General features: G+C 43.9%; 1 protein-coding gene across 4 annotated transcripts; it reads right to left on the minus strand.

Annotated features, from left to right (window-relative positions):
* Positions 1-64: 64 nt before the first annotated feature.
* shc2 (SHC (Src homology 2 domain containing) transforming protein 2) lies at positions 65-13,087 on the minus strand. 4 transcript variants are annotated; one of them, XM_053853647.1, is made up of 14 exons: positions 11,871-13,086; positions 11,095-11,799; positions 7,909-7,979; positions 5,945-6,005; positions 4,906-5,025; positions 4,426-4,479; positions 4,257-4,308; positions 4,057-4,183; positions 2,839-3,019; positions 2,602-2,695; positions 2,184-2,351; positions 1,629-1,951; positions 1,400-1,544; positions 65-1,320 (listed from the first exon to the last, which is right to left on the minus strand). In XM_053853647.1, the coding sequence occupies exons 2-13, from the start codon at positions 11,788-11,790 to the stop codon at positions 1,416-1,418; spliced, it is 2,076 nt and encodes a 691-aa protein (XP_053709622.1). In that variant the 5' UTR covers positions 11,791-11,799; positions 11,871-13,086; the 3' UTR covers positions 65-1,320; positions 1,400-1,415. The 4 variants fall into 4 exon arrangements, with proteins under 4 accessions (XP_053709622.1, XP_053709623.1, XP_053709620.1 ...); XM_053853648.1 differs by having other exon boundaries at positions 11,095-11,355; positions 12,986-13,078; XM_053853645.1 differs by having other exon boundaries at positions 11,095-11,965; positions 12,986-13,056.
* Between the last annotated feature and the right edge of the window lie 1,076 nt (positions 13,088-14,163).

Genomic DNA, 14,163 nt, shown 5'->3' on the forward strand with positions numbered 1-14,163 from the left:
AGCCTTCACCAGGAAGAGACTCGACAACAGCTTTATGAAACCAAGAAATGACTGATACCATTTCAATTCACTTTATTAGGAAAACAAAAATTCTTCAGATTATTCTGAGAAGGGAAGACTTAAAAACACCTGAGAAGGAAAAGAAACAGTTTGTCCCTCAGCAGAAACTTCATCTGTGCAGACGAAGATTCAGACAAACTAAATCTGAAGAAATGTTGTGTTCTCCTGAGCCGGGAAAATAAAGGCAATGATAGTTAAACACTGACTTAGATGACATAAGGAACATTGAGCTCACACAATTGAAGAGCAGCTTAGCATCACTGATAACAACTGTAGGAGCTTAGTCTGTCAGTTCACACATTCATTGGCATCACAGCAAGAGCAGTTATTTACAGGTATGTACTTACATTACACAGATGCTCGTCTCTTAAGGCACTGAAGTGAGCGGAGCTGACGTCACTAGCGTAAGTCGACTGCTGCTTTGTTTCAGTCGGAGTGAGAAGACAAAACACTCAAGCATTCTTCTTCTCAGCATAAAAGGAGGACTTCCTATAAGCGGTAAATAACATTCGACAAATGCTATTTAATGTTTTGTATTGGGAAGTAGGAGCTCAGATCAGGTGTAGCCATTCCACTTGGAAGTGGAACACAACAACGTCGCTCTAAATACTTGGTGGACAAACTAAATTTGCAACGTGTTTATCATAGCGTGGGGCAAGTTTGTAGAGCAAAGTGAACATTTTTGTTTATCTCCTGGCTCTGAAACCTCTGCTGCAACAAGCCATCGCTCATGTAAATGAGTGGCAATAGTACCTATAATATAGAGTGTGACACAGAGAAGTTGGGTGCAGTAATAAAGTTACAGGCAACTTTGTCGCTGTAGTCGTACTGGAGACTGCATCACAATTTTCTCTAGATGAGTTCCATGCACCTTTCTTTCACTTACTCCCTTAAAAAAATTAGCTTATTCTTTTCATCCGCATTAGAACAAAACGTTTTTAATCAGTCGTGAGCAGTCTGTTGGATTCTTTCAGGATCGTCACATGACTGTGTGTATAATAAAACACAATACTGTTGGATGCTTCTTCAGTTGACGGGAGTCAGACAGGCCACGGTTTTCAAAAGTCTTCTTTGTCTCAAGGAACGAGCAATGTTTTTTTGTCGGCTGAGAAAAGTGTGGTCGATCCTTGTAGCCGAAAGCAGGAGCACAAGTCTGGACCGTTTAGAGTCAAAGTTGAAGAAAATCCTCTGGCGTCCTTTGTCGCATGTTTTTGTACATGATACATGATATGTAAATCCAGTGTGTCCACAGAAATCCTGCTGGAAAAACAGACCATTTATTAACTTTTAAGGCAAACTACTCACAAATTCTACATAGAAAGATTTCTGCATGTCCTACTTTTCCATCAGCTGGATCAGAGTTTCCTCCTGACGACTTGTTTGAGGTGGACTTCACTCTCCGCCGCTATGATGGGGAGCTCGTTCTTCAGGTGGTACGCGATGAGGTGACTGATGCTTTCGAACAGCATGTCTTTGGTTCTCACCTTTAAAGTGAAAGTGAGACAGGTCAAACTTAAGGACAACACCCGTGATATGACCAGACTTGCATCAACATCTCCATCACTCACCACTCCCTCGGGGTCCACCAGCAGCAGGTGTTTGGGTAAACCACAGTGCATGCCCGTCAGCACGTACTGTCCCGGGTTGGTGGTGCTCTCCCGCACAAGGAAATCACCATCGCGGACCAGGAGTTTCTCTGCGTCCCGTCTGCTCATGCGGCTGTGGTACCAGGGCTCTCTGCGTAGCTGCTCCTCGTTTGGGGCCACAGGGGCTCTGCGGCGAGGAGGACTGGGCCACTGGTCCTCTAACACCCGGATGCCGCCGCCCTCAGCGCGACCTTCAGGTGCTGCCCCACTGGCCTCATGGAGCTTCAGTGCATCCTCGAATGGTCCTGTTGGAGGACAACAAGCATTTATGCATTTATGACTGTGTGCAGTCATAAATGTAAAAAAACAAAGCTGCCAAGTTCAAATGCTTGTGATGCTGTGCCACATCATCTGTTGACACTATGTTGCCCCTTTGACATAAGGAATTTCTCCAATAAAAGAACCTGTTGACTGGATTCAATGGGGTGAAGTTACTCTGTCTGGTCATTGAAAACTGCCACATGAACTCTCACTTACTCATATCAAAAAGGTCTTTCTTGGGACTCTCCGGCGGTCTGGTGCCTCGATGCCCCTCGGGCCCCTGAGCCAGTGTGTCCAGGTTCTCCAGGCTCTGCGTGTTGACATATTGATGCTCCTCATAGTCTCTGCTACTGGGCTGCTGACCGTCCGCACACAGGTACCCATCTGAGACCATTCCAAAAACAAAACAGGAAAACAGTTATCATCTTTGCCTCCCTCTAGTTGCTTCAAATATTTACGCTGCGAATAAAAAGCTAGAAACATGTTTAAATACAACGAGAAATCTATTTTTATTTTTATTTACTTATTTCTAAAATTATCAAGAGCACTTTAAGGAAATAAATGCAAAAAACATGCTATGATGGCCAGTTACTGCTAGTCGCAGGTGTTCATGATGTATCATTGATCCAGTCACCTGAGCTGCAGGTGGTGTCAGTGTCCCAGTGAAGCTCATAGCAGAGTTGAGCTGCTGGGTACGACTGATGCTCCCTCCTGGCAGGTGAGCTTGTCTGCAAACAAAACAAATCACCACTCAACATGATGTTTGATAGACGCAACATCTTCTCTGGAGAAAATAGTTGAGTCAGATAGGAGGTGAACAACGAGGCAGGAAGCAAAAGAGGCCTGTATTCTGATGCTCAGCATCCTGTACCTGAGATGCAGATTTGCTCTGTGGCTGCGTGTGAATGTGACCCAGCATACTTTTGCTGGGCCTCAGCCTCGAGTCCACCAACCCCCCGACTGGGGGCTCCTTGCCAGGGATGCTATTGTAATAGTCATGCTCAGAGAAGTCCTCCTCCTCACCCCACGCTGGCTCCTCCGGGCGGACGGACCTGAGGGGAGAATGTTTTCTTCACAATCGTGGATAACCTGAAGTCGACTGGATTAGATGGTCTGCGATTGTGCTGTTTATTGCTGCATCAGTCTAATATTAGCTCTGATACAGATGGTTATCAGCTGCTTCGGGGCAGATCACATGTCACCTGCACTTCCGAAAGTAATCTATAATAGTAGGTCTGAGACAGTACAGATCAGAACACAAGTTCACCTGAAACCACAGCAGAACACTGGAGAGCTGCCTCAGAGAGAGCTTTTGTTGGATGAATGTCTGAGGAAATAAGTCTTCTTCTTGAAATAGTTTAGTAGTTTGGTGACCAGTTGTTTCACTTGCTCAGAAATACGTGGCATATACTGTAATGATCGGCGCTGGAGTGTCACTATTTACAAATGCAGGCATATTATCAGAGATTGTTATTTGGGCACATAACGGTATGATATAATATAATATACGGTTAACCGTTTTATAATTACCAGAAATTAACCTTAATATGACAGATAGGTGGTGTGAAAAGAGTTGGGGTTTTATGACTTAAAATTGATAAATTAAATCAGAAATATGAGGGTTTATATTCAAACTACAAAATAAAATGAAAATAAAAAAAGATGATGCAGTTTCTAAACTAGAGAGCTCATCGCTCCGCTAAGCCGCTCATTTTCTCCTTAGCTGTGATTTTGGTCTTTCAGTCCAACCTGTATTATGGCGATAGAAATCGAGTTTATGAACTACAGCGTGCAATGACCAATCGAGGACAGCAGATGGCGGTAGCGTTAAGAAGCGCAGTCACACACTGCCAGCTGCAGCGACACTTTAGATTGTATATTGCGTTTTATGTAGTCAGGGCTGCGTTTCTAAACCAGAGCTGGTCCTGTGTTTACAATAGTAATTTGAAACAAATCCACTGATCAGCCCTAAATTCGAGTCCCAGGTCAAGGTGCAGGTTGTAATGATTGAGGTCAAGATGCTGCAAGCAAAAATACACAAATAAAATGATGAATAAGCGTGAGTATAATTTCCACCAAACCCATGTACCTCTCCACAGACGTGAGTGTTTTGGGAGGGCTGTGAAGATATTGTTTGAACTGCAGCTCAAAAGCTTGGCCGATGGTGCTGATGACGCTCTGGGCTAAACCGTCGGAACACTCCAGAATATGACATGCTGCAAACACAAAACACACACACTCGCTGATATGGATTTCTTTTCTTAAAAAAAAGAGGAAGTAGACACAAACCTCTCTGGTTCACCGGGTCTTTGGCCACATAGGCAACATAATCAGGAGTGTCCTGTTTGGGAAGACACCATTTGATCAGTTTAATGAAGTGAAATGTATTAGAAGCCCACAGTTTTATGTAGTGATCAGATAAGAGGCTGCTTAAAGAGTTCATAAAACCGTCACTCACCGTGTCCCCTCCGGAGGCGAACGAGATGGACTGCATCGGGTGATGAGCTATTACCTACAAATGGACAGCGTCACATTACTTCCCAAAAGTGTAGGGTGCATTTTTATTTTGAGGGAGACGTGTGCGGCAAGTTTGCATTTGGAAGGGGAACAGTTGTGAGCTGCTTTAAACAGCCTTGGCTTCCTACCAGATTCCTGCAGTATTTGCATTTCAGTTAATGGCTCCAAACCTCTGCTGTGTTGCTTATTTAGCGCTTTAAAGCTTTCTCTTAATTCCATAAAGTCTTGAGAGCAAGTCCTTTGAAGTTCCTGTCTTGTGATTTCTGTTGCCACAACACTGTATAAACGTGTCAACAGGTTTTCCCAGATGTGTCCTGAAACAGCCTCCAATGTTCCTTGAAGGCATCTAAAATCAAATGTGCCCCAAGGTTTTGATTCAAATGAGTGTGTTCAGGGCTGCTGAAGGAGGACGGCGTGGTACCTGCCGCGTGGTGGGGATGAGAAGGCTGAGGCCGTCCACTGAGATGTTGACTGCAATACTCATGCCGGCAAAGCGCAGATTGCTCTTCCCCATGATGGAGTGAAGAGCTTTGTTCAGGGCCTAGAACAAAACGCAAACACATTATTTCAAAATTTCAAATTCAATAAATGAGATCCTCTACAAAGGTGCTTCAGGTTCAGGACACGAGTCCTGAGACTGGTTGAACAAAACCAGCAATGACTTTTAAGCGGTTAATACGACAGAAGTAGTAAACGTCTATAGGGAAATGTGAAATATCTCACACAGGGGACAAAGCCCACCCAAGATCAAAGGTCACTTCACCAGGGGATTTGTAACTAGAATGCTATCTATTTCCCTTGGGGATAAGGATGTGTTTGTGACGGTGAGGAGCCATTTTTGTAGTCTTTGTCGCTCCCACACAATAAAATGGATCTTTTTGAACGCAGCAGCCTTTTTGTCAACTTTGTAGAGAACTAGATATAATGTGGGAAACACGTGCATTTTTTTAAATTAAAATAAATGTTTATTTTGACACATAGTCTGTTTATGAGATGTCAGATTCTATTACTGCCCCTATAATATAATCGCAAATGAATCACACTTAAAAAAAATTGTTCTAAATATAACTTGAAGGAATAATTTATCAATGCAGTTTGCGATTAATAGCGAGTTAACTCTTCTGTAGTACGATGAAATGAGATTAAAAATTGTGTCTGTTCTATTCTGTTGACAGCCCTAAATGTATTATTTAGAAGTCCCCAGGAATCATCCCTGGAGTTTGAAAAGACAGACACTGTTTGAGCGTGACAAAGATCAAAGCAGAAATCTGAATTCACAGATCTGCCCTTGAGGTGGATGGTGCATCTAACCACCCCAGAAAAAAACAGGGCAAAAATGAATGTGAGGAATTAAGAATATGAAATAAAATACAAATTCTGTCCAAGATAACATGTTTAATTTGATCTTTTCACATTGTATGTCATTCCTTCCCCAGATATACATCATATTTTCAGCTGACCTTCTTTCTCCACGCTCCTTTCCCACCAGGCACGGCATCACAGAGCCTGTTGATGGCCTCCCTTTTTCAGGGAAAGAAGAAACAGTCAAAAGTCAATTCACTTGATTCATACGTGGCCACCTTATGACCAATATTTGACACCAACAACCAACATGATAACAATGCAGCATTGAGCTATAACAGATTAGATTTACTGAAATGCATCACTCTGCCGGGGCAGAAGGTCCAAACATTTAACACACAGGAGTGTTGTGTTCCTCCCTCTGGCTGAGGTCAAAGGTTAGGGGTTAAAGGTTTCCAACAGTTCCGTTCATATAAATGGCAACAAAAGAAGTCAAATGTAAAACCTCACCTCAGCTCAAATACATCGGTTTCGTGTTTAGAACTGCTCAACTCATGACTAACAACAACCAGGACCAGACAATGGACCGACCCTTAATGTGCTTCAGGGCCATCTATCTTGTGTACATGACGGCAGTAATGTGAGTTTGAGGCTGGAGCTTGTTGTCTAGCTGCCAGGGGACGGCGGGGACGGCAGTCGGGAACCCGGCGGCCCTGATCAAATGTCTCGTAAATATTTAAAAAGCAGCATCCCGAGCACCGTGGTGAATAAAGGTCTTCTCAGGGAATTTTGAACAACACAATCATGTTTGAATGACTCATGGTGATGCAAGCGCAGGGAGGGGGAGGGAGAGGAGGGGCGCCAGTGTTGTGTTGTTGTTTTTGTCTCTGCTGCTCTTCAACTGAACGTTCATTTCTTTATTCTGTCGGCATATGAATTATGCATCATTTGCAAAAGCATTTTAGGAAATCAATAACTGAACTTTGACCTTTACTTAACTAAGGGGCATTGACCCGATCACTTTGAATATGAGAGCGCGTCTGGTGGTCCGACTGTGTTAAATATCAAGGTTCAAGATACAGATGTTTGACCTGCTGAGGGACATTTTGAAGGCCTGAGGCTCAGACAGCTGAACTGCAAGTTAAATATAAGGTCATTTATATACATATACACATATGTAACGTTCTACTGCTGAAGGTTCTAAATTTTCTTGAGACAAGGAAGTGAGTTTTTTGACTGCGAAGGGCCATTTTTCTCGTCCCTATTATTCTCTCTGTGTCAACCTTATCCATCATGAGGACCTGGTCTGGTGAAGAAAGATCTGCGATAGAAGGCAAAGCTTCCTGCAGTCACCTGGACTCTGAAATAACAAGTCATGGATTAGATGGTGACTGTTAGGCCTAGCGTGAGGAGCTCAGTCACCTGGACTAAATGGAGAACCACTGCCTCTCTGCATCAACAGAGGTCAGTTGAGATGGCTCGGGCATCTTGTCAGCTATGTGGTCTGGGAGATCCTTTGGGAGGACACGCTAAGCAGAAGAAATTAATGGACGACTGAATAAATAATTGATTCTCTTGTGTTATTAGTTTCCCTTATTCATGTGTATTTGTTTGTTGATGTTGTATTTTTATTCTTATGAAAAAAGTTTTCCTCCCGCTGTCGCCTAGCATAGCATTGTTGTCCAGAACTAGTAGTTTTCTGCAGCGTATGTTGTCCGTCTGCTTTGTTTTGAACACCCTGCCCTCCCCAGGAAGTTACAGCCGCAGACAACATCCAACAGTTCATGGGGACCACTGCAGCTTTCCACAGTCATTAGTGACCATCATCAATAATAGAACCAGCTTTCTATCGCTCCATCTCCTCGGCTGCCTCCTCCTCCCCCGTACACTTTAGCCATGGTGGGCTCAGATTACTGCCGATCGATGTTGGAGGAGAGAGAGAGAGAGACAGCGAGAGGGGAGAGATCTCCCAGAAGACTCCAGCTTTTACAGCCGGACCATCATCGGCTCAGACCATAACAACAGTCTCACGCTCACTTTAGTTTAGTTTCAGGACCATGATCATGTCCTATATAGTCGAATTTAAAGAGTAAGAGGTGACTCCTTGCCGGCAGCTGCTTACCTAGTCACCTGAGTCCGTGTGTTGAAGTCCAGTGAGCGCATTGACTTCAACACCTCGATACATCCCATGTACTACAAATCAGAAAGAAAAGAAACACAATGAAACACATCCTGCTGCACACACACTAGAGACACTTCCCGTCAAAAGGTTTCGCAAAAGTCAAATGCCAAACAGTGCCGTCTGCTTGTTCCGTTTGTTGCGGATGCTAATGTTTATTAACATTTGTAGTCCATCAAGAGCAGCTAGAACAGAAGAGAACAGAAGACAGAATAGTCACCTATTCATCCCGGACTTGGACCTGAGCTTGGGATGGACGTCGAACTCGCTCACAAAAGAACTGACAAGTTTCCCGAAACAGCTTTTGGGGGTGATTCTTGCCTCCCACCGTAACAAAGTCATGGTGATCTACATTCAATCGTAGGTGAGCAGCTGCATGTAGCTGCCAGGTTTGGGTGGTAATGGCACCCTGACTGAATTAGCTGCACTAAGAGCCCCGAGTTATGGACGTGGTGCAGCTTGCTGAGCCTCCAGGGAAAGTGATAAGAGTGTTTGTACGTGTAATCAATGCTTGCAAGGATGATCAGTCTCTCAGGCATAAATGATGACATGCTGCTGACTTTAATGATAAAGCAACACCCACACAATCTAGTACGGAATTCAGTCCAGCCGTGAGTCATTTGAGGGCTCATCCCAATGAGAACTGACTGAAATTAGGAAGAGCAGAGGCGGGAATTAACTTTCCACATTCACGACTGTGTGTTTGTTGAAAGACAGAGACAAGTGGATCTTCACAAGGTCCTCATCGATTTAACCAAGAATTCAAAGGAGGATTATTCGATTAAAAAGTTAGAATATTGTGGAACCGCATGTTCATTTTTAAAGGTCTAAATCACGGGGGAACAAACTGTTCCAGAAAGGGTCTCAGTGGTTTTTGGTCCTATCAATCAAGCACCGTCTGGTGACCCCTGCTCAAAAATATATATCAGCATAAGTGTTGCGTTTAGCGAAAGCAAAATGACAACAGCCAAAAATTTCAATGGGGAAGCATAAACTCAAAGAAAAAACATGATTATTGATCTGTTTGCTCAAATCCACAACATTCAGGGAAGTAAATCATATTATGTATTAGTTGAGACAAGAAACAAAAGAACCATTCACAAAAAGGTCAATATAACAACTACTTTATCACTGAATAAAATATTTTAAATAGCACAACAGGAGCAACTGAAACTTTTGAGGTCAGATTTAAATGCAGGTCTAGAGGTGTAGGAAAATATTGATTCACTGAAACAACACTTGACTGTCTGATATTGTAGCAATATTTTAGGTCCATCATATCGAGGTTTAGATAGGCTGCTACAAGGAACATTGCAGGACGATGTTGAATTACACTAACATTGTACTTGCACCGTGAACTAAGTCTGTGTGATGTTATTTTGTTTGTTCTTCTGGATTCAGTTTGTTACAATAAACTCATTTCCATGCACATAATATTGCTGTTTTCCTCTATTATATGATTTTAACACTCCTTAAAACAGTGCATCTTTGTTAACAAATATTACAAAACAGTATCACAATATCGAACTCATCATCATTCATAATCAGCGTATCATCATTCCTGAGGATGACTATCGTGTCGTCAGATTTCTTCCAATGCAGTACATTGCCCTCAGGGCCCCTGGTCCACACTGAGCAGCAACCAAACAGAGCACCAAATTAATACCAGCTCAAACACAGCACTTACACATCTTGATAAACAAGCGGCAGAAAGTCAGTGACAGCATCAAAACATTGACTCTGTCTAAAATGTAACACATCTGCATCCAGCAGTGTGATATTGATCCCAGAACAAATCTTTAATTTCCTGTATGTCCACACAACTTTCCGCCGCTGTCCTATTTGTTACCATGACAGCAACAAGCTGCAGACGGACACGACAGCGACAGACCTTTGAGTCTGAGAGTGTAATGAGGTTCTTAACCAGATTTCAGGATGAGGGAAGTCTTCCATCAACAAAATTGTCCCCACTCTCTCCTCCAATGCCTCCATTGTTACGCGCTCCTCTCCTGATGCAAGACGCCCTGCACTCTATCAGCGTATCTACACTGCTGTCTTTTTCTGTCTAGTCTGATGCACTCGATGACTCTCCAGGAAAACATCCCTACAGATTCAATGTCTCCTCATCCGCACGACACAACTTTCTTTTGCTGAGACTCCTCTTTTCTAAAATAGGATTCTGGTTGAGAGAGGGATTCATCATGTAATACAAGCCTTCAGTCAATGGCAATAAAAGCCTGGTACAGACTTGAGGACCAGGACTGAAGCAGGAAAACACCATGAAGGAGTTTAACTCTGGCAGGCTGTGTTGATGCTTATGGGTTTGCCTCCATTTGACAGCAGAAGAAACATTAAATCCTGGGGTGGAAGAGTCGTATTCCGACGTAGCAAGGCTGACTAGAAATGGCAAGCGCAGCAGAACCCTATTGACCGTTGACACTAATACATGCAGCAAGTATCGTTCCCAGAATACCTGATATATCCTGGACCTGCCCTGGAATACATCTGGATTCAACACAAGGTGATGTGTTCTCACACATCTTTTTCAGCAGAATAGCAGCGTCCGGTATTCTAATTCCAACCCTCGAATTTGTCCATCACATGAGACAAATTTAATGTCATTAAATGCAGGGATGAATGGCCCCTGTATGATGCCGTTAGAAAGCCAGCTTTGATTCCAGACTCCGCTCATCAAGAGGCATGTAATTAGTTTAAGAAGGAAAAGAGGCCAGAGGGGAACGTAGGAAGGAGACGGTTGACGTTGTAAACACTGAGATCCCTCCAGTTTGTGGAGGTGCATGCTTTCTGTTGAGTGAATTACAATGCAAAAATCCTGGGGAGTGCACCACTATCAGACACCCATCTACACAGGAAGGTTTTGAACGCTGAAAGTGGCGGGATTTACAAACACAATGACTCTGTTTATCTCAGTGATGCATGTTGCTGCCTTGATGCAGCCATCTATCTGGATTAAATTATATATTCCCCTGCCCACAGCACATGAGCTGCATGACAAACCGCTGCACTGGCCGCTGTCCCTTTGTTTTCCCAACAAGAGGTAGCCTCAGCGTAAATGAGTGTTGGCTAGAAAAAGACCACCGTTATCACAGATTTTATTTTCATACGTACCCGGACAATGTAGGACGCTCCAGGTCCTGCAATCTTCTTATCAGGGTGCAACCAACCTTGAGAAGGCTTGTGGATGAAGTTGCCTTTCTGGTTGAAGTCCTCCCCTCCAAGCCACATGCCTTCCACTCTGGTTCTGCGGCTCCCTCCTGATCTTGAGCTGCTTGAACTTATGGGACTCGCCATGGCCTCGGTGGCCCCGAAACTGTGTGCTCCGGAGCTTGCAGAGTTCGCTGCTGCCACTGCTCTCTGTCCACGTATGGCCTGTAGGGAACATGGTGTGACACATACAGGGTCACATGAGTTGAGTACTGCTGCTAGACTGGCGACTGGTCCGCTAGCTGAAGGTGCTCCGCTATGCCTGTGAGAGGAGGAGGATGATGATGATGATGACGGGGAGAAAGAGGCCTGGCCCGGGACGGCGGCTGCTCTGCCTGAGTCCTTGCTGGAGCTGGAGCTAGAGCTGGAGTTAGAGGGGCTCCGGCTGAGCAGGGAGTTGGAGAACTTCCACTGGGGCATCTTTGGGATCAGCATGCAGAAGGTTGTGGTGCCATCCTGTTCTCCGTCCAGGCACGGAGAGTCGGCCAGGGATGCAGCCCCACCAGCGGAGGAGGACCTGCTTGTTGGATCCAGAGGAGGCAGTGGGAGGCGTGGGGTGGATGAAGGGACCACTGGTGTGGCCACAACTTTGCCGCTCATGGCTAAGCTCTGCATCAGATCATCAGTGGAGGTCACAGACTCGTTGCGAAAGCGGTCATACTTTGGCTTAAGGAGCATACCCGGAGTAGCCGCTTACAAGCAGAATCTGGGGGGTTCGTGCAAGTCTCTGTGGGGAAATGGGGGGGGTAAAGGGGAAGGGGAGGGGAGAGGAGTCCTGCAAAAGGGGGTAAAAGTCAACCGAAAATATCTGCAAGACGGTCCTATATCCCAGTCAAAGTCAAGTGAATGCTGCCGGCTCCGAGGAACACGCCGCCCGCCGCGCTCTCATCCTGCCCTCTCTCGAGCAATTCTGCTTCTCTGCTCAGCCTCAGGCAAAGCTTGCTCTTCTGCTCCCAGTCGCTCTCTCTCCCTCACTCCCTATGGATGATGTCATTGGGTCTATTAGCCCTGCCCTGCCCAGCTGCTCTCCAGCACTATGAGCTAAAACACATCAGCCTCCACCACGCTGCAACAACACACAAGTGCACAGGACATCTGACTGGACCAGAGAAGGCGAAGAGATGCGTTCCATCTTGCAAATTTTGGCTGAAGATGACCTTACCAGGCCATTAAAAACAACAAATATTTTCAGGTACTACAAAAACAACTGTGCTTTTCAAGTTTCCAACAGGAATTAGAGCAGAATCAGTACAGCACGGTTCAGTGTCGCTAAGCTAGTAATAGTACCAGCTAGCTAATTCACTTTCCTTTGTGCATTTGCGCCACTGGCTTTGTGGCGTCATGGCGTTACACAAAAACAACAATCATAATAGACGGCCGGCATGGAAACACCCATCCCATCTGCCAGCATTCTCCTCGCCATGTATCTTCTGTCGGGCTCCCCAGAGAGCAATCTGCCATCAACACCATCCTTTTAGCTTTATATCGCCCTCCCCGATGAATTATATCACTTACTCTTACATATACTGTTTCGCTTTAGTGCTTCACTCAGTGCAAGCTCTGCAGCAGCGAGTTGCAAAATCTGAGGCAAACAAACCAGGGTTATTCAAGCACTGATTGAGAAATGAGCAAAGAGATCGCAGTTACTCCAAAATAAGATTCATTCCTGAGAAATAAAGCGCATCATTAGAATAAGTTTAACTGCATTCCAAAACATGTAGGAGGTCCATTACAATATTATATTAGATGACAATCTAACAGCTGTGAATGAAGCATCAAAGGAATGAAGTCTTACATGAAATAAATTGAAGAATCCAAGGCAGACAAACAGTTTTGAGGCCACAACAAACGGTATGAAGAAAAGAAATTTTAAGCGCGTTCACACACCCCTCCTCCGTTTCAACTGTTTATTTGCAGCATGGTGAAATAAGTTACTCATCAACCATGTTATCGATGGATGCTTGGTGGGACCGTATGATGGAAAACAGGACAAGAGAAATGTGTGATTCTCTCTCTGACGTGACGACTGAAACAGCGTATTTTGCATATACAGTAGGAACACGGCGCGCTGTGAATGAAGCCTGGCTCATTAGCAGCTTTACCTTGACAGCACACAGCAGCAAGGCTCAGCTGAATACTGAGAGAGGCTTTGGAAGTCAAGTCAAGGCTTTCTGCCGTCATGTTTGCGCTTCAAAATCAAATGATGGCAGTTGCTTTGAATCTCATGGTCAGAAAGTTTGGGTTATTCCTGATGTAATGATAGAGCTGGTTAAGCAAACGATTGGTCATTTCACGAGGAAGGTGTTATGTTGATGTCCTTTGAAAGGTGTGCAGTAAGTTAAGACCCCTTTTCATTTCAACTCCTCACATCAAACTCTCAGCCGTTTTATTCATACACTGCTTTCAGGCACTGAAAATTTCCATTGTCAACTACACTATTAACTATTTTGATGTGTTTTTTTGCTGCGTCATTGTCTTGTATATTTAATTGTGGATCATGGATGTGTAAATAGTTGGTTGCAGATCAGTAGAGAAGGTTCTGCTGCCGCTTCACTGCTGAGCAAAAGTAATAGAGAGATTTTTGGGGACGTAATGATGAAAGGTGAGTGTTAAATTAAGACGGCCAATTTAGCATAATTGAGACACTGAAAGGAGAAGGTGAAAGTCACTGTAGAAGTGCTTCGAATATTATTTATTATCAGGTTTGTATAGACGCAAGACGCGTAAGAGGATATACGGTGATAATAATGTAGCCCATAATCACAGTGCTTTCTTGATATTTCATAAATAATACATAAAAGACTCCCATTTAAAAAACATATCTAATGTTGACACTTGTAGTTGTGATTTTATCTTTTGATTGATTTTACTAATTTTACATTATCGTGAAATTAGATGTTTTACTTTGAGTTAGTTTCTCTTTTATAGATGAAATTTACTTTTAAATAATAATGAATTATTATTAATTATTAA

Source organism: Synchiropus splendidus, chromosome 1 (assembly GCF_027744825.2).
Source record: "Synchiropus splendidus isolate RoL2022-P1 chromosome 1, RoL_Sspl_1.0, whole genome shotgun sequence".
NCBI lineage: Eukaryota > Metazoa > Chordata > Actinopteri > Syngnathiformes > Callionymidae > Synchiropus > Synchiropus splendidus.

Coding starts and splice junctions, on each gene's coding strand:
- shc2 (XM_053853646.1), bottom strand. CDS start 11,868: ATGCTCCTTAAGCCAAAGTATGACCGCTTTCGCAACGAGTCTGTGACC. Junction 6,006..7,908: donor ACACGGACTCAGGTGACTAG/GTAAGCAGCTGC, acceptor TCCCTGAAAAAG/GGAGGCCATCAACAGGCTCT. Junction 2,352..2,601: donor TGACACCACCTGCAGCTCAG/GTGACTGGATCA, acceptor GAATGGTCTCAG/ATGGGTACCTGTGTGCGGAC.